The 21,227-nt window shown below is 40.0% G+C and overlaps 1 protein-coding gene across 2 annotated transcripts in view; it reads right to left on the bottom strand.

The window, feature by feature from the left end:
* The window catches only part of LOC110074209 (sodium/hydrogen exchanger 11), a 117,271-nt gene that overhangs the window by 62,640 nt on the left and 33,404 nt on the right, over positions 1-21,227 (bottom strand). For both annotated transcript variants that reach the window (XM_078383601.1, XM_020784199.3), the window contains exons 9-15: positions 20,997-21,174; positions 18,102-18,183; positions 12,682-12,848; positions 9,865-9,999; positions 4,201-4,298; positions 3,105-3,224; positions 445-640 (exon numbers count right to left, since the gene is read on the bottom strand). In XM_078383601.1, the coding sequence (XP_078239727.1) occupies positions 445-640; positions 3,105-3,224; positions 4,201-4,298; positions 9,865-9,999; positions 12,682-12,848; positions 18,102-18,183; positions 20,997-21,174 (976 nt within the window). The remainder of the gene's footprint in view (positions 1-444; positions 641-3,104; positions 3,225-4,200; positions 4,299-9,864; positions 10,000-12,681; positions 12,849-18,101; positions 18,184-20,996; positions 21,175-21,227) is intronic.

Below are 21,227 nucleotides of genomic sequence, written 5' to 3'. Positions count from 1 at the left end.
ACCAATTCTGGTAATACATGTGGAAACGTGTTTTTTTCCCAGGAGTTTTTTCTTTTAATATTTGTAATATTTTCTGATGATGGATAGTGAACCAGTGGATTGTAATCCTGTGGATAAGGAGGTCCTACAGTATAATGAACCTGCTGCATTATGAACATCTCTGTGACCTGGCAAGGTGTGATCCAGAGACGGCTTGGATTATCCCCAAGAATTAAGTGTCTGTAGTTGCTTCATACATCATTTTAAGTGTCAGAATAATCAATTATAAAAGATGACTAGCACCAAAAGTCACCAATGTAAGTAGAGCATATTACTGTTTCTCATTTCCAGAGTGTTTCACACTCAATTTGTAAAACAAAATTCCATATATTTATAAAAATATAGTAGTCAGTAAACAACATTATATTAATATATACACATTTAAACAGTTTATATAGTCAGTACCTTCAACATGGCTTCCATTATATATAAACTCAGAAAATAATAGTTGCATATCTTAAGTTGTGGAAGAAATTCCATATTCACAGTTGGTATCAAGCGAAGAAGAATAGGAATGAAGTTCAAATATGTTATCAGGGAACTTGTATGTTCAAAAGTGTCGTTATACACAATTAATTGACATAACTTCAGAAACCTGTTTCTGTGGAAGAGAAAAAAAAGATTCTCACTTTAAGTAATTTATCAGAAAGCCATTTAGAAAATCTGCTAGTTTGTTTCTCTTTTATCCATAATATACATAGGCACTGATAACTCTTGATACTATCCCCCCCCCCCCCCAAATTGGCTAGAGTACATCAACTGGAAATGTCACTGTCTCTGGCAAGAAAGCATAGGGAAGTTCCAGTAAAGGCTGCCAGCAACTCTCATGCTCAGAAATGGTCCTTAAGAGATGCCAGCTTTGAGGGGATGGTGACAATAAGAGTGGTGGAAATGGAGCAGGTAAAGAAGGAAGGAGTGACTGTAATCCAGTTGCCAAACACAGTTAGTTGCAACTAGAGTAGGCCCACTGAATAAATGGAGCATACAGAACAGTTAACTCAAAAAATCCCGAATGATTCAATGGGACTCCTCAAACTGTGATTTCTTATACTAAGCAACAGGATGTAGGGGAAAGGAGCTCACCAAGGTAAAAAAAATCCTTGTATAAATCTGAAGAACACAAACCAGTTTGCAAAACAGAAAAAAAAAATGCTTTCATTTAATACTAGACTGGTCTCCTCCTGCAAATACAGCTAGGGATGGGATTTTTTTTTTTTTTTTAAAAAGAGGTTTGGATTACAACCTCCCATGGCATAGTGGTTAAATTGCAATACAGCAGTCAAGGCTCTGCTGACAATCTGAGTTCAGTCCTAATGGTTTCAGGAAGCCAGCTCAAGATTAACTCAGCCTTCCATCCTTCCAACCCTGGGGAAATGACTGCCCAGCTTGCTGTGGGACAAAGTATCCTTTGCATAATTATGTTATAAACCACCCACATACTGCTTCAAGCACTGTGAGGTGGTATATACGTTGAAATAATAAAGAAATACAAATCCCCAAATTCACGATTCTGGGAGTTCTACCTGACAGAGAGTTTTCAAACACCTAAATGTGGATCTCCTAGGACAGTGGTGGCGAACCTTTTTGAGCTTGTGTGCCCAAACTGCGGGGGGAGGGGGGAACAGAGGGTGGTGTGCCGCCACCGCAATAGCAGCGGACCTGGAAGACCCAGAACTGGAAGTGGTGGCGGAAGGGGGAATCCCGGCACGGAGGTGCCTCAAGGCCCCTCCGCTGCCACCACCAGTTGCTCCAGATCTGCCTGCCGAAGCACTAGCACTAGCTGCAGCTCCCTCCTGAGGTTTGGCTGCATAGGGGGGGGCGGGGGGGAGTAGTGATCTGGCGACCTATGGCTCGCGTGCCAGCAGAAAGGGCTCTGTGTGCCAGCTGTGGCACACGTGCCATAGGTTTGCCATCGCTATCCTATGAGAAAGGCCTAAGCTGAAAGATTTTGAGTCCACCGAAGCTTCCTGCTCCTCTGCAGGTGCTACCTGGGAGCTTTCTTTATGAACAGGAAGTTAGGTGGAACAAGGCCTCAAAGACATATACTTTAGGCCTTTCTCCTAGGTAAACTACATTTCGGTATCTCTAAGGTGTCTATCAGAACTTCCAGTAGGCAGAGTTATAGGACTTGTAGTTCAAAATCCGAAATTTATTTCCCTATATATTGCTACAGACTATTATGCTACATTGCTGCAGCTGTCATCTTTGCAAAGGGCAGCCTGGATTCCCTTAAGGCAGCCGAACGGAATCCTGGTTGCCCTTTGCAAAAAATGGCGGCTACAATGTCCCTGCCCTAAAAGAAGCTGCAGCTGCCATCTTTGCAAAGGGCAACCAGTGTCCCTTATGGCAGGCTGTGGCTGCGAAGGCCACCGCAACGGGTGGCAATGGATAGTGGCGGCAGCAGGCGACAGTAGATGATGGCAGCGATGGGTGGTGGTGGATGGCAGCAGCCAAGGTAGAGAGGGAAAAGGGATAGTCTGTGTGGGTGGGTGTCTGTGGGGCTGTCTGGCTGCCTATCAGGAAAGCCATAGGAAGACAAATATGGGGGACAAATAAAAATGGGGAAATATTCATCCCTTTGTGTTCGTTGGAGGACTCTGGAACTGACAAATATGAAGGGATGAATATGTAACGAATCAGCCATTTTTCATGAATATCGTGATCCTTTTTTTATTCGTCACCATGTCTAATCCTATTTACATGAACCATATCTGACCAAATTTTCTGCTCTTTTCCCCCACATGACTGCCTGTGGAATAAACTACCTGCCCGTTTAAACCTTCCTGATAGCTGGATCCTGATTTTGGAGATTTTGCCCACTTCTGGCCCTTCAGATCTTCGCTTGATGTTTTAGGATTTAACCACTGACTATCTGGAACTAGTCTTCTTTTCTCTAGCCTTACAAGACTAACAAACTGGTTTCCCATGGACCTTGATCAATCACTTTCAGAACAACAAACAACATTATTAGTAATCTTACCATAAGAAAAAATATGTCATTTTTATTTTTTATAAATGTGGTACCTTTTGATTAGATCACATTTTAGTAAACATTATATACTAACTCTGATGTCCTTGATGTTTCAGGCTTCACATTGTAAGCCCAGTCAGAAAGGTATTTCTTCATCGACATCAGTAATCCTTTGTCTTCCCAGTATTTCTTTACTTCATGAATATTCATGAACCTGAAGTTTAAAACAACATATTAAGAATGCAACAAATATAAAGAAAAGAAGACATCGGCTGAAGCCCTAGAATGGACGGTCGTGGTCTTCCCACGGGGACAAGGTCAGCCAGACCCTTCCTTCAATCATCCACCCCCGGAAGGAGATTGAGCCTTGTTGTGGGACAATATGTGCAGTTTGGAGGGGTCCATTGAGGAAGCCCACAAATGAGGAATGTTTTGGGCTAGTCCCTCAATGAACCTTGTCAATTTACAGACAGAGTTATCGTCCTCACAATTGGGACAGTTACCAGATCTTAGTTGTTTTGAACTGATAGAAGTTGTTGTAGATTCACCCAATGTCAAATTAAATAAACCTGTTAACATTCAAAAAGAGACTCAGTCGTCATTTCCTGCCAAAAAAGGAACTGTTTCAGATCTTTAACAAACCCAATCACAGTCAAGTTTCAGGAATGAAAATTTGCACCATAGATTATGCTAGAGCCAAACAATCAGACTGGTGACACTGAACCTTATGAATACTTGCTTTATATCACACTTGACTGAACATTTAAAGAGATTTGATGAGTTTACTATATATAATAAATTGGATAGGTATTTGTATGAAATAAAGGAGGAAAGATAAACCAAGCTGATCAACTGAACACTGAAACAAATTTGCTTTCAAAGTAGAACCAAAGTAATTATTGTTTTTCTATGTTGATTGGATTAACATAGATATTCCTCTAGAAACTGTTAGTGAAGATAAAAGGAACACCACAGGTATCTTAATTTAGTAAGCTCTGAACACAGCATGAATTCATGCACAAACAGGAAAGGATTACTTTTTGAAGTAAAACTAAAAACCGGCATCTATACATTGTAAGTTTAGAATATTAAGGCTCAGAAGAGGCACAGTTAAATAGTAATAGCAATCATTCAACAACAAAAATAATGCAACTTTAAAAAAATGGCTTTGTTCAAACCGATACACTTACTTTCCTGGAACATCATAATAGCATTCCGCTGCACCTATTAATGTCTGCGTTGCCTTTTGGCTCAGCATTCCACTGTTGTATTGCTTCTGATAACTGGCCTACATTACAAAAAATAAATATTTGATGAATAAATAGATATAATTATTAATTTGTCTCTTCATATAGCAACAATTGTGTAACAAAATGTATCCATGCAAAGTACTTACTTGCCAGTAACTCCACATAAACACAACCACACCTATCATTTGACTATGAACTTACCACTCATATTGATTTATTCCACTTTAGTTAGTTAAGTTTTATTATATGGTCATAGACCTGAAAATTCAAAGATAAAAATATAATACGAAATATACAGAAAAAGTAAGTTGTTATAACATAACGACAGTATAAAACTTGAGACAGGTGGTTGTCTTAATATAACATTTTACGAATTCTTAAAACTGAGAATAAAAACTTGGCTACTGACTGTAAAGGGACGTGGTGGCGCTGTGGGCTAAACCGCAGAAGCCTGTGCTGCAGGGTCAGAAGACCAAGCAGTTGTAAGATCGAATCCATGTGACGGAGTGAGCGCCCATCACTTGTCCCAGCTCCCGCCAACCTAGCGGTTTGAAAGCATGTAAATGCGAGTAGATAAATAGGGACCGCCTCGGTGGGAAGGTAACAGCGTTCCGTGTCTAAGTCGCACTGGCCATGTGACCACGGAAGATTGTCTTCGGACAAAAAACGCTGGCTCTATGGCTTGGAAACGGGGATGAGCACCGCTCCCTAGAGTCGAACACGACTGGACAAAAATTGTCAAGGGGAACCTTTACCTTTACCTTTACCTTACTGACTGTTATTAATTGGTTCTCTCCCGACAGCAGAAACTTCAGGTAGTCTGTGGGAGATATACTAGTACATTTACACATTATTGGGTAGAGATAGTGGATATGTTCAAACCTACCGTATTTGCCAGCATATAAGATGACTTTTTTGCCCTGAAAAACATGCCTCCAAGTGGGGGGGTTGTCTTATATGCTGGGTGCACACAGAGCGCGCAACACGTAGCGCAAGGAGGAAAAAGGAGAGGTGAACAAGGAAGAGGAGGAGGAGGAAGAAGAGGAGGAGGAGGAAGAAGAGGAGGCGGAGGAGGCGGAGGCATCTTGGAATAGGAGTCGCAGAGAATTTCATAGAACATTTTCAACTGAGGGATTGAGACCATTTATCCAAATCACAATGCCATACAGGAGCTGCACAAGAATTTTATACTTAACTCTCTGTAGAGCACCAGGGATGAATTGCCTACCCTGGACATAGTGGTATCGTCTAAGAACTTTGCTTGTATAATTAGCCACCTGCACTGCTGCTTGTCTATGGTGAGACCAGGATAGGGTACGTGAAAAGACAACTCCCAAGTATTTAAATGTTTTAACTTGCTTTATATGCTGGCCCTCAATAACCCATTCTTTAACTTTACTATGCCTAGATAAAACCATTATTTTGGTTTTCTTGAAATTAATTGTTAATAGGTTGTTCCTGCAGTAACTCATACATGCACATAGAATTCATTTAAGACCAACTTCCGATAGCGACATGATAACTGCGTCATCTGTGTATAGTAGTAAGGGCGCACTGATTTTAGCCAGTTTCGGGGAATGAAATTCAGGTGCTGAGCAGCTTTTAGGAAGGTCATTTAGGTACAGATTAAATAATGTAGGCACCAGAATACAAACTTGGCGAACTCCTCTCTATGTCTGAGTGGAATTTGATAGATTACCATCGACTCTACATCTTACCCTAACTGTGGTCTGTTGGTAGAGGCTTCAGATAAGATATAATAGCCTCTTATCAATTGAGGAAGAGTAGAGTTTTTCCCATAAATTTCCTCTGGGTATTAAGTCAAAGACAGGCTTTAAATCTATAAAAGCTGTAAACAGGCCATTCCCGTGACAGCCCATATACTTCTCTGCAAGGTGATTCAGTACTATACAGTGATCAAAGGTGTAGCAGTTCTTCCTAAAATCAGCCTGTTCATTCCCTAAGATATCCTCCTGCTCAATCCATGTGATTAATCTATTATTAAGATATCTAGCGTAAAGCTTGCCCACTATTGATAGAAAGCTGATTGGTCTATAATTTGAGGGTTCATCTTTGTTCCCCTTCTTATAGATTAGTATCACTATTACCTCTAACCAGGAGTATAGAAGTTGCCCAGTGTTATTAATGAATGTAAATAGATGAGATAAAAGGTGGGCCCACCAATCTACATTGGTTTTTAAAGACTCTGCTGGTATTAGATCGGGTCCCAGTGCCTTCCCTGATTTTAGATATTAATGGCCTTATTTCATTTTCGGTTACTGGATCCCAGTTTGGCAATTTGTTTAGATCTAGGGATATGATGTTAACAATTTGTGAGGGTTTGGTTTCCTCAAATATTTGGGTGAAGTACTGTTCCCATATATTTGCTGGGATACTACAACAAGCTGATCCTGTTTGGGTGCCCAGTGCCTCAGAGACCAAAGCCCTGAAGAGAGCCTCTTAACACATGCATGACATGTATCTGTAAAAGAGGGGGAACATGGAAGTTTCATGTCCTTTGTATTTGAAACGGCCTGATAGATTTTCCATCTAGGAGCATTGTTAGGGCTATTCCAATGACTTGGTGGCATGATCAGGGAGGGCTCCCAACAGCCAATGAGAACATCCAGCAAGAGGGAGGGGAACATCAAACCCTGTTTTCACACTTTAACTCCTTTTCACTCTTTGTTGTGTGAAATAAGCTGACAAACCTTCAATACTTTATGTGAGGACTATTGCAAAGGTTCCGGTTCCAGCAGGGTGCGCGTTCTCTCGCTTGCGTTACTGCTCTTTTGTTTTTATTCAACCCTTTTAACTTTTATATATACATGTTTTTTTTTCTTTTTTAAACTACACTTAACTCCCTCTGAATAGCTTCTAAACAGCTCTTGAAGAAGCTTTTGAAGCCAAACATTTAGGGAGCCAAAACAACCTTTGGAAATTCCTGCTGTTTTTATCAACACTACAAGGAAAGGGAGAGAAGAAACAGCTGTACTGCTGACCTACTGCTCTGAATTGTGATCTGCTTATCCTCCGTCAAGTCAACAGAAGAATTTTTCTTCAGGCAGAGGTTGGTCGAGGCGGCGGTGGGCCATTGCTTTCTCCTTTGAGATAAAAGGCCACCAGGGAAGGCAAGCGAAGGGGGGACAATTTATAACAGCTGTTATTCAAGTTTTTAAGTTCAAGATTCTGCCCCAACTGTTATATGGAATACCAACTTGGATCCTAGGATTTCACACAAGTATAGAAAGTGTTCTTTCAATTTTCCTAAGATCAATTCTGGGAATGCCAAGATGCATCCCTGCAGCTGCCTTACGATTAGAGACTAGTCTAACATCACTAGAATGCAGTGCTTGGCTCTTTGCTTTTAGATATTGGAACAAGGTAATACATGCTGATCCCTCTATGGGATATCTTAACCTTCTACAGAAAGATGTCCATAACAGCTCATGGCTTAAAGCTTTTCCAGCCAAACTGCACCTATTAGGGCTCTCTTTGGACTTTCTTTATGCACAGGAATCCAAGGCAGCCAACTCTATCTTAGAAAAGCGGATCAGGGAAATTGACTTCTAGTATTCTATTTCAATGGCTCGCAAAACATCCTCCATCTTCTTGGCCTAATTTCTCCCAAAGTGCTAGGTATTTAGAGAATTTGATTATCCCAAAATACAGGCACATCTTCTCAAGAGCCCGATTTAACTGTCTCCAATCCGCAATTTTAGATGGGCAATATTCTGGCACCCCTTACGAAAAAAGATTGTGCCCTTGTAAGGATAGAGAAATTGAAACTTTGAAGAATGTTCCTTTTTAGTGTAATTTTTACAGAAATGAGCATATCAAATTCCTCAAGCCCATAATGAATGTCTTTCCATGTAGGACTCTGATTTGGTATACAAAATATTTATTAAGCAACACAAACAAGATAACCACCGAATCAGTGGCCAAATTCCTTCTCTCTGCTCAAAGAATACGGAAAAACAGTCTTGACCTCTACCTAACCCCGTCATAAAAAACAAAAACAAAAACAAAAAACCAATGTATGGGTAATCTATTTTATCAACTTTCACTGTTTTAGCTGTCTTGAAATGTTTAGCTGTCTTGAAATGTTTTAATTGTTTCCATTTATTTTAAATATTACATGTATGTATTTTAATGGGCCGGAGACCCCAAAATAAAGATTGATTGATTGTATATAATATTATAAAAAACAACGTATGGGTAATCTATCTTATTACTGTATACTCTTTTAACTGTCTTGAAATGTTTTAATTGGTTCCACTTATTTTAAATATTACATGTATTATTTTAATGGGTTGGAAACAGCAAAATAAAGATTGATTGATTGACTGTTGCAAAGACTGTTGCAAAGACTAAACCAGGAGGGCTGTCAGCAGCCAATCAGAATTTACAGGAAAGGGAAATTTTTAATCTGTCGAAGGAGCTGCAACTCAATGAGCAGTGTTACTTTTACTTCAGTCTTTTCCCTTCTGGACGAGATTACTGTGTACAGGGCTGTTGCTGCCCTCCATCCCAGTTCTCTGACTGCCTCTATCTTTCCTTTCCCCCCCTTGAGTCCCCTCCCCACACAATTTCTTTAGATCTCTCTCTCTCTCTCTCTCTCTCTCTCTCTCTCTCTCTCTCTCTCGTGTGTGTGTGTGTGTGTGTGTGTGTGTGTGTGTGTGTGTGTGTGTGTGTGTGACAGTAAGCCAGACTGTGTCAGCATGGGATTCTCTCTTTTTTTTAGAGAGTACCCTCCCTCCTCCAATTTCTTTGAGGACTTCCCCTCTCTTAACCACTTTGCTTTGCTTTCTTTTGCTTTGTGAGGCAAATATTTTTGAAGAAGAGGTGCTCTACCCCTCCTTCCCCCTTCCTCAGGCACCAGCCAGAGGCTAAGCATTGCCCCCCACCCACATGCTTAACTCAACGCAGTAACTCCACTTCCCCCTGGCCTCTTCCTCACAACACCCACCTGCCCGCTAACAGAGGAAGTGGAACTCTGCTGATGGATGGGGAATGGGTGTTGTGGAAACCCAGGGCACTTCCCGTGAAAGTGCTCGGCAGTCCACAGGGGCTGGCTGTGCAGGTGCTAGGCTTTCTACAGCAACAAGACTCCCCTGTGTCACGCATATACCTTACCTCTCATCCTTCTCAGGCCTAAACCTCAGGGCTACGTAGGATGTAAGGATTCCGCGGCACACCTTCTGAGGTTTGCTAACACACCAGAGCTCAGCGGCGCACACTTTGGGAAGCCCTGACCTTTGGGGACTGTCACTATGAGTACCTGTAGCTCCAAATTTACCATGACATGAGTCAGGAATCATAATTATTAAGAAAAAACTCTGCTCTCATTGGGTGATTAACTCTCCATAGTAAGTTAGCATTAACACATTGGTCCTTTAATGAGTCTAGGAGGCTCATTAAAATTTGTAACAGCGGCACACGTCAGAGAACATGGACTTTCACCTCATTGTTAAATATGTATCTCAAAATGAAAAAAAATCTTAGGTGTTAGATTTTTTTTCTTGAAGCCTCACACATTCAAATATGTTAAGTATTTAAATTTCTAAGCTTAGAAGAAAGACAAAAAAGGAAAAAAATACAAACTATTTGTGCAGTCAAGAGACGCAACCTGGCTTCTTCCATTATGTCAGCCATCTGCTGAGAATTCTCAAGTGGAGTATTAACATTACAGTTTGGACATCTAAATGTTTTCATCAGTTGCTTAACTACTGAATCTATCTGCAGAGAGGAAAAACAAGAAAATAAAAGTACTTTCACTAGAAGTCTCAACATTAAACCCACAATAGTGGCATTAAAATTATAGTTAGCTGATGCCACCATTATTCAACTTTGTTTTGGTGCTTACTTGTTTTAACAATGTCCCTGGCTGGTTCTGTGAACTCCAGAAGAGCTATTTAATTATTATTATAAATAGAAAAAGGGTTGCCATAAGATTAAAGTAGAGTGAGATGAAAAGCGATCTATCTCCTGCTTGTTGTCTCAGATAAGACTGGTTGTCCTAGCACCATGACTGCCAAATGACTCCTGTGGTTCCTGAATATCACAATACTACTTCTGCCATCTTGATTTAATTGTTTGAAAGGACTTTCCTTGTTTGTGTCTGAGACCTGAATAACTCTTATGACTTCACATCTTAATCTTCTGCTATTAAAGGTTGGGTTAAGAGAGGTCTGGACAACCTGTGGTCCTCCAGATGTCCTTAATCTGTAACTCTCTTCAGCTCTAGCCAGCAGAATAATTACTGAGAGGTGCCAACATCATCAGGAGGACCAAAAGTTGCTCACCCTTGTTTAAACAATGAGAGAAATCACAGAATCATCCAATTATGTTTCTGCTGATGAAGCCCAATAATGTATTCACGAAGGCTTTCACGGCCAGGATCTAATGGTTGTTGTGGGTTTTTCGGGCTTCTTGGCCGTGTTCTGAAAGTGGTTCTTCCTAACGTTTCGCCAGTCTCTGTGGCCGGCATCTTCAGAGGACAGCAAACTGTGCTGTCCTCTGAAGATGCCGGCCACACAGACTGGCGAAACGTTAGGAAGAACCACTTTCAGAACACGGCCAAGAAGCCCGAAAAACCCACAACAACCATTAAGCCCAATAATGTGTTTCAAAAAAAGAAAGAAAGAAAGAGAGAGAGAGAGAGAGAGAGAGAGAGAGAGAGAGAGAGAGAGAGAGAGAGAGAGAGAGAGAGAGAAAGCAGAACCATAGTTGTAATGATATAAAGAGAACAACATATATAAAGAAAACATCACAGATCTCCAGAATATTAAAAAATGACTACACCTGAAATAACACTTTTTAAGGATACATACCTAAAGAGAGCTGCATCTATCAGTGCTTTAGCCTTCTTTTGCTGAGGTATAACTCAAATACCTTCAGCTTCACTCACTCATTCTCTGCACTAATTTTTTTACATACTGCACGAGATTTTATTAATTTTCAATAGGAATAGGGGGCTGGGGTACAGATGGGGGGGTAAAAAGGGGGGAAGGGTAAAATTCCAGAGAGTGAAAGAGTATTCTTACATCAACTTACATAGTTATATTAAAAAGGGAAATCATACAAAAAGAAGATAATACAATAATTTTTAGAATATCTATAGTTACTAATCTTCCATTTCCTTGGACCTTCTCTTTATTTTTTTATCTTAAAGCTTGTTGATGTTGTAAATTTAATATTATTCTACCAAGTTTATGTCCACCACTCTACATCAATGTTATAACCAATATTTTGTGCCCATTTTATCATTTAATCTTTCACCTCAAAGTATCCTTTTGCATTTTACATTTCCAGCATTTAAGAAATATTTTCAAACATTTTTAGACAATTTAATTGGATTCATATACCACCTATAGAACATTTTATATATTATTTTCTTATTTTGCCATATTTGTATCCACTGCTCTACATCAATATTACAGCCAATATTTTTTGCCTATTTTATCTTTCACCCCATCATCTTCCTTTATATCAGTCTCTTATATGTAGTTGTGGCGGTCGCCCCACTTCACTCCTGTCAATCACATTCAGGGTCTCATTTACATGAGCCTATGAGAAGAGTGGAGGGGCGGAGTCACCAGAGAGATAAGAGGCTTGACAAGAGAGAGAAGGGCGTTTAGAGTAGTTGATGGTTGTTGAGAGTGGTGGAGAGAAATTGCAGAGAGAGAGAGAGATACATAGTCAGGGAGATGATGAGATAATTAATAGTGATAAGCTGGTTATGATCAATAAATATAGTAGGTGGTTGTTGTTTATGTGGAAAGTATCTGACACTTGAATGATTTGATTATAAGAATTAAGTAACGAACATCTGTGATCCTGAGCAACTTTAATACACCTTAATAAATAAATAATAAATAACTTTTGCTGATAGTAATCAGACAAATGTTTGTCTACAGTTCTTGGTACTGTGGATAAAAGAAAATCCACTGGTGGCAGCGATAAAACGAGGAACTGTCTCAAGTGGTCAGAAAGCATAGTATGCACTCCTTGTATGGAGAAGCAGGCGGGGGCCACAAAGAAAACGTCATAGTAGTTAAATCTGCTCCCAAAAGTTTCATCAACTCCACATACTGTCTCCTCCTCCGCCCCATCTGCCACAGCATATGTCCCAGGATCTCATTTCCCCTCTCCTCCATAGTAAAATCCCCATCCAGTGTGGTCCTTTTAGCTACTCTTAGCTTAATGTCCATTGTTTGCTGCGCCTCTTCTGTAGACGTCTCCATAAGTGGGGCAAACCTTTAATAATCTTTTATTGAACTCTGTGGTGGGTTTTTAGATTAATCTGTTTGTTTTTTAATCATGTTGCAAGCCCTCTTAAGTCCTTCATGGGAGAAAGGAGGGATATAAATAAAAAAATAGACAAACATATTTATTTAACATTAAAATAACAAGACTCACTTCTTTAGGATCTTCCACTGAAATACATTTCTCAGCCAATGCCCAGTTCGCATCAGCTAAGAACTTGTCAAGCTTCAACATTGTGAAGTTATTGGCCTCCATTTGTTTAATACGCTGAAAAGCATTATGGAATGCCACACGCTTTGGAAGACTAACATTACAGAGTCCTATGAAAACAGAAAATAATTAATTATTCACTGTAAGAAGTGTAAGGAAACAATAAATACCTATAATAACTACTCTGGGCATTTTTATTTGAAGGGTGAAATTTAAATAGTCCTAAGCTATGAGAGACATTCAAGTTTCACTTTCCTAGGGAAAACAGGAGTTATTCAAGAAACTAAATCAAACAGAAGCTTTACCTGCCTCGTGTATTCTCTTTTTGTTCCTGTACAGAACAGCACCATAAATATATACATGTTTTCCCTTTCTAGCAGATTTACACAACTACTATGTTTTAAAGGGAGAAACCAGAACTATTTGAAGAGCTTATTAATTTTGTTTCTCTTGCTCTTCAGCCAGAAAAGTCCAAGAGCAGTTTACAAAATATCAGCTATAAGATCAACCCCTTATCAGCTATAAGGTCAAAAACAACTGAAAACATGGATGTTTAGGCAGGCCTTCCCCCTTTCTACCTAATACCTTCTTTTTTGTTATAATATATCCCGTTTCTCGCCATCTTTGGGAAAAAAAATTTATTCTATCTTTTAATTTATGTAATTATTATTTGTGATGTGGTTTGTTTTTTGTTTATTTTTTAACTGCATGTTGTCAGCCGCCTAGAGTGGTCACAATTGACTAGATAGGCGGGGTATAAATGAAATAAATAAATAAAATAAATAAATAAACCCCAGCTTACTCTAGCAAGTATATCTTTATATATAACAGAAGACAGTACTCTGCAGGAAACATGTTTTTCTCTCACACATTTTCTCTTCTAGTCCTAAGGTGTTTTTCTCTTCATATCTCTAGGTATGTAAAACCTTTGTGGACTGCAGTCACTTTCACAGGTGTAATGACCACATCTAAAGAAGTGGCCAGCAAAATACAAGGTGTGAATATTAACATAAAATCAGAATGTATCTCACAATGCAGCAAATCTTCAAATATTTGTTCCAGAGTACCGGTAAGTGAGACATAGAGAAAACAAGACTATTCACAATATTTTCTTATGAGTAGATTTTTTTCAGGTAAACATAATAGATTAGACCCAGTAAAGTCACGCAGTGGGCAAATTACAAATGCTTGTGATTTCAGACCTAACTGTCAGGTAGCTAAATTTGAAACAAGGGAGATAATATAGTTATGCCAATTCTATTTGAATTATAGAATAAATAGATATTAAAATATGATAATTTTTATTTTTCAAAACAAATTTTATTTAAAATATTCAAGACATTTAAAATGTTCAAGACTGAAGGTTTTCTTAAAATAAAATATTAAAATTTTAAGCTGTAGTTTAATAATTTTTGCTAGACTTTCATTGTAGAACTAAACTGATATTGGTGGCATGAGAGGTCTCTCTCCTCCTCCCTCTGCATTCTTCCACACTGCAAACGCCTGGTGCAGAGAGATCAGCAATCCAGGTGAGGTTTTGAGGACACACCGGGAAGTGCAAGGAGGCAGGGAGATGCACCCCTTTAGGTTCTGTTTACAGAAGCAGTTCTGTCAGTGAAACAAGCCTACATAATCTTAGGGCAAATCTGTGCTATTCATTTGCATCTCCGTATGCAGTGCTGCAAGAGGGACATGGTGGTGCTGCATGTTAAACTGCAAAAAGCCTCTGGGCTGCAAGGTCAAAAGATCAGCAGTTTGAATCCACACAAGGGAGTGCGCTCCCGTCACTTGTCCCAGCTCCTGCCAACCTAGCAGTTCAAAAGCATGTAAAAATGCGAGTAGGTAAATAGGTACCACTACAGTGGAAAGGTAATAGCATTTCGTGACTAGTTGCACTGGCCATGTGACCATGAAAACTGTCTACGGACAAACACTGGCTCTATGGCTTGGATGTGCACCGCCCCCTAGAGTTGGACACAACTGGACAAACTGTCAAGGGGAACCTTTACCTTTTTATTTATGCAGTGCTGCAAATGACAGTGATTGAAAAACCACGTGACAGTTACAGTGGTACCACCATTTATGAATTTAATGCGTTCTCTGGAACATTTTGTATTGCAAAAAATTCATAAACCGAAAGGAGGTTTCCCATAGGAACACACTGAAAACTAATTAATCCATTCTGGAGGTCAGAAAAAAAAAGTCAAAAAATGGTTTTTTATCTGTTCAAAACTCTTGATAAAGTGCAGAACACACAGTAAAAGGCATGCAAACGACGAAGCTCAGCTCCCTACCTTTCCACTGCTTGAAAAATGCACCAAAAAGTTCCAAAACCACTGCAAAAAAATTACAGAACTCGATGCAAAAATCACTCCAACATGTCTAACACCTCCACACTCGACACCACGTGCTACCCACAGACTCCAGCATGCACAGGGGCAGTGCTATAAACCTCCCAGGTGCAATGCCTCCTGGGGAAACTTACTTCATATTGAGAAAAAAAAATCGTAAGCCCAGGCATTATTTTCAATGGATCTTCATTTGTAAACTAACAATTATGTTAACCAAGGTATTCATAAACTGAGGTACCACTGTACATGGTTTTGAATTGCTATTTGTGTTTTGATGGGCAGAGTCAACCATCAGCTGATTGGTGCTGCCCGGCAAACTGAAGAAGCAATGGAACTGAATCTCCCGGCTTGGAAGAAGTCCCTATCTGCAATCACTGCTGGGGGATTTGACTCCAATGCGTCTTGCGGCTTCTGGGCGCTGATGGCCAGCCTTCCAGCTGCTTGGAAGAAGCTGTGCAGGGAATCCTCCAGGTGAAAGGAGGCTCCCGCCACCACTGCCCACATTGCCTGACAAAACAAAGTTAGTCATGGGTGATGGGCAATCAGATGGCAAGGGAATGGAGGGGAACGAGAATGAGAGGGAAGGGGATGAGAAAGGAAAGAGAGAACATGGGGTAAGGGTGGGAGGGACAGGCTATGGAGGGGTGGGTGGGGATGAGCTATGCAGAAGTGCTTTTATTTTATTTATTTGAATTCTTGCTCTCTGGTATAACGCTATATCACATAAGAGGGATTTTTTTTAAAAGCAGCAGTGGTGCTTACATATGTGGAAATGATTCCACATCTCCCCGTAACAAACTGACATCTGGCACGGGAGCAGAATAACTCGTTCCCCTGGTACGGTAGTCCACACATGCAAGTACGCTATGTGTATGGTTAGATTTGTGTAGAGGTTATTTTTCAGCAGAACCTGATACAACATGGTTTTTATTGTCAGTGGAATTGCGTGCCTTAGCCACCAACTTTAGAACATATATAGAGTAAAAAATATAAAAATAAAATTTTTTTGGCATAATTTCTCTTAAAAACACATCTGAGAAAAATTGATTTAAGATATTATAAAGCAACATATTACAGTTTTCTGTCTCTATAAGATAATACGGAAGTATAATCCAAATTGGTGGCAATGTTAAAAAAGAAATAACAACTTTTCTATTGCATATTGTTGTATATAGCTGCCCAGCTAGATGTAAGAAAGAAATTTGTTGATTTAGGGCTCTGTGCAAAAATACCCATTTTAAATCTCATCACTGCCATAGAGAATGAACACATTGTGCCTCAAAAAATCACTTGCAAAGCTTGTGAAACATTTCAGAAAGAAAAAAAATGCATTTGAAAGTACATTTGATAATTCACAAAATGAAAAATATGCATGTTTGGAAAATACATAAAAATATTCTTTGGTCAGCACAGAAGTAAAAATGAAAATGAGTACAAATATGCACTCAGGTGAAAATGTATGCATGAGAATGAACATGTTCCTGCCAGGAAGAAAGAGAGTGAGCCGTCCACTCAAACATCCACCACGGAGGGATATGAGACAGTTCGTACCCTTTTACCAACGATGACCCAATTAGAAGTACAGGAGAAAAGAGTGGGAAAAGAGAGAAAGGAGGACAAGAACAGGGAGGAGCCAATAGTAGAGGGGTATTTAGTGACAGGGGCAGAGGAGAAGAAGGAGGGAGAGTTAGACTGGGAAATGGAGGCAGCGCAGGAGAAAGAGGAGAGAAAGAAAAAAGGTGGTGGTAAAGAAGAGGAAATTCCTTTAGGATGGGGATGGTTAGAGATGGAGGATTCATGGACTTGGGAAAAGGTCAGAATGAAGCTGCCAATTGTAGAGATTGAGAGAAGGCAGCAATACGGTATGCCTCAGTTGAAGGACAAGAGAGAGAGGAAAAGGGGAAGATTGGGAAAGAGGGAAAGAAGGGATACAGCTAGGGGAGGCAGAGTCTTTAGAATGGACTGTATATATATACAGTACCTGAAGGGGAAAGATCTCTGAAGGAAGGAAGTCAGACCGACCAATCATTTGACCCATGGCACCCACAGAAGGAGAGTGGGCTTGGGTCTCCTGTTGTGGCACCATATGTCCCAACCTGAGGAACCTGATGAGAAAACCAACCAATAGACAGCGCTTTGGAGTGAACCCCCATTGGTGAATTCTTTCATCACGCCCGAGTTAAAGGACAGTTATAGAAAACAAAATGTGTTAGAACAGCCCGTTGGTCCTACAGAGGTTATTGTTCACAGTTCTCCTATGTTAGAAAATAAAAATACTGTTTGTCAAAAACAGTCACCAGTGTTTTTTTTTGGGAGGGGGGAATGGAGGCTGGAGATTGCCCAACCTTGAACTCCCTCACAGTATGCACAAAAATTCACACAAGTTTCTATTTGTGAAATAAATGTTACAACCCATTTGGAAAAGGGACAGAAACAAACTAGCAGAAAATTGAGAAGCAAAATGATGCTGACAGATTTTCAGAACCCTAATTCCCGCCATCATCACAACATCTTTGCACAGCATTTTAAACAGCAATGAGAAAAACAGGTTGTTTTTCCTACCAGGTTTGGAACATGAATTTACTTAATTAAATTATACACATTTAGCATGTAACAATAGCTTACATCATAATCATCATTATGGCAATAATATGGGACAAACAGCACAACCCTATCTCTGTTTACTCAAAAGCATGTCCCAGACAATCCAGGAATGAGTACGTGGGATATCTGTCTATGTACTGAAGCTTAGACGGTGAAGCAAGCATAAAAGAGGGACAGAATAAACCATATGAATATGTGGCCTCTGACAAATAACATATCTGAGATAAGAAAAGGGGTTGACAAATTTATCTTCTGGGCAGAACAGGCAACTTTAATTGAAAAGCACATTTCATCATTCAACAACTAATTTTTAACTGGCTATAACTATTTAATTGTTCTGTAAACTATATTAGAGTATCAACAAATGTATTATTCTTCCAAAATAAATGAATATATTAAACATTTTACCTAAAGTCATAACCAGCTTTTCCACAGTGGTAGAATTAATTACCAAGGTTAGCAAAGATACTGCTACAGAATACAATAGTATCTGAAATATAAAAATGTGTGCAATTAGCATATAACAAATTCACTACTTTTTAAAAATGCTACAATATTTTGTTCATGCTTTTAATCCCCGCCTTGTATTAGGCTATTTTATGATACAATGATCTAAAGCGTATTTATTCAGTCCCAGTGTGCTCACTAGTACTTACTACCCAGTAAATTCACTTACAAAAACTATCTAGTTATCTTTGAGAGATTAAAGCTACCGTATTTTTCGCTCCATAAGACGCACCTTTCCATAAGACGCACCAATTTTTAGGAGAAGAAAACAGGAAAATATAATCTGTTTTCTTCGCTCCATAAGACGCACAGACTTTCCACCCCCCTGTTTTGTGGAAAAAAAGTGCGTCTTATGGTGCGAAAAATACGGTATTTTCACCAAGACAATTATTTTTACTCTCTTTAACTTAAAATAATAGGTCAATAGCAGCAAAGTGCATATATAACTTCTGTATTACAGCAGTCAAGGCACATATTTGAATTTACATTTCCCTTAAGTGCATATCAAAAAAGTAAACATAAGTAAAATTGAAGGCATACATTAAAATGATCAATTGTGAGCATTAAAGTTATATAATACACTTTCCCATCCTTCCAAAAGCTTCCCCAGGGAAAAAAGAGCCCTAGGGAGACTCCAAAGCTGAAATAGGCAGACAGGAAACTTGGAATTAATTGAAATTAATTATTTCCAGTATCCTGATCCAGTAGAAGCGGAACAGTACCAACAGGACCTTGCCCATTATTGCAAGCTGTCCAAGTTCTAATGGAAAGTATTTTGTGGTGCCTTGGCCTTCCATAGGCTATAAGATCCACTGGCTTTATACAGTAGTCAATTTGCTGTGGCTGAAAACTGGCTAAACCAATCTGACGACTGCAATTATGTTTTGATGCATTGTGAACTGCCTAGAAAGTGTCAGCATCGATGGGGTTATGTAGAAGTTGGAATAATAAATAAATATAGATCAAAACAGCAGGGTGCACATATGGAATCTCCTTACGAGCATTCCCATGGGGGAACACTAGTGATGAGCACATTAACTTCAATATTTACTATACCATTGGATCTAAAGCCTGGACAGTGGACAGTTAATAGCACCCTCAAATACTTCAAACACCATTTCTTGTGAAGAACCAGGGCCAACGTTCCCTCTGAGCTGTGAGGCCACGCATGGCTGCATCGGTACCACACAGCTGAGCCAGTGTTGCTACCCATTTGCTTCTGGTTGCGGCTGAAATTCCCTGTGTGGGGGGCAGGGGGCCTATCCAGGAACAGTAAAAAATTAGAGGGAACATTGGCCAGGACCAACAGATTATCCAGCCTCAGAGTTATTTCAACCTTGCATGCTACCTTGAGTAGACTTGGCTGGGAGGGACCTTTCTGGGCTGGGGCAACTGTCAATCAATCTAGCAGTGACCTGCCTGTGATTTCAAAGGGAGCGGCCCCTCTCCGCTTAGAAGTCTTTTTATTCTGCTGGTAGTTAGTGCACACTTAGTACAGTATGAATGTAATCTGCAGATGTCTTCCGGAAGAAGGCTCTGAGATTGTTGAGGCCTGTTGCTCTAAACAGTCATTGTTTTGTACAGTATACTGTTTTTGATTTCTTTAACTGAGAGTAAATGGAACCTTTTTATTCTTTCTCTGACCAGTATCTCAGAGTGAATTACTGAGACTGAAAGAGCCATTTGTTGAGACAATAAGGGTCATCTACTCTGGGGAGACTTCTGAAGTGTAACTCCCTGCACTTCTGCCATGCAGCTACAGGTTTTTAACCAAAATTCAATACTCTGCCAAAACTCATACTTTCATAGTATTGGTGGAAGGACACTATTTTTGTCATGAGATCACAGATGAACAATAAATGAGTGCTTTCGTAGAAACAATATCTAAGGCTTGGGAAGTAGACAGTTGACAGAACTGGCACTCTAGAATTAAGGACAAAATGAAGTGGACCAGCTGTAAGTATTACCGGTGCAGACAGTTTCTCATCAAGAATGCAAAGCACAATTAAATTCTGTATGTGTCTATGCAAATATAAATCCTCTGGACCAGTGGTCTCCAGCCTTGGGTGTCCAGAGGTTCTTGGACTTCAACTCCCAGAAATCCTGGCTAGCAGAGGTGATGGTGAAGGCTTCTGGGAGTGGTAGTCCAAGAACATCTGGAGGCCCAAGTTTGGGGACCACTGCTCTGGACAACACTATCCTGCCCACAAAGAACAGCTCAGTTCTTTATGCAGGATCTTACCATCCATTGGTCAGAAAAGTACAGGTAACTTGGAGCTGAACTTTTGCACCCTGTCTCCAGTATGGACTACTTGTTTTCCATCTCCAATAGTCCCTCACTGCAATCCCTCAATCACAATGCATATACAGTGGTGCTTGGCATAATGAGTGCACCGTTTAACGAAGAATCCGCATACCGGTGCGGATTTCCCCATCGCTAACGTGAGGGCATCCTCGCATTGCGATGGGGGAACAGCTGTTCGGCAGTTCCAAAATGGCCGCCGGAACACTAAAAATGGCCACCGGGACACCCAAAATGGCCGCTGGACACCCAAAATGGCCACCAGAACACTAAAAATGGCTACCGGGACACCCAAAATGGCCACCGCAACATGGGGAAACATCGGAGACTGGTGAGTTTTGGGCCCATTTGGAATGCATTAAACAAAGTTTAATGTGTTCCAATGGGTTTCCCCGTCCCACTTAACGATGTTTCCCAATACAGTGGGGCACCACTGTAGAATGCACCATATATACGTACGTATATGAAGTAATTTCCAAAGTATTTATGTTTACCATGTTCTTAATCTCAAGTTCAGCTGAATTTTCATTTGGGGTTTGGCTAACTTCCAGAGCCATGTTTAAAGTGAAAAGGCCTCTCACTCCGCTCCAAACAATGACAGCTCCCCAGCGCCAGTTAAATCCATAGCCAAAACGATTCAACAAAGGACTCAGTATAAAAGTAACTAAAGCCCTGAATAAAAATAGAATAATAATTAATGAGGATGTATTTATATATTGCATGTG

The sequence above is a fragment of the Pogona vitticeps genome, chromosome 1 (genome assembly GCF_051106095.1).
Source record: "Pogona vitticeps strain Pit_001003342236 chromosome 1, PviZW2.1, whole genome shotgun sequence".
Classification (NCBI taxonomy): domain Eukaryota; kingdom Metazoa; phylum Chordata; class Lepidosauria; order Squamata; family Agamidae; genus Pogona; species Pogona vitticeps.
This window is presented reverse-complemented; position numbering and strand designations above follow the sequence as displayed.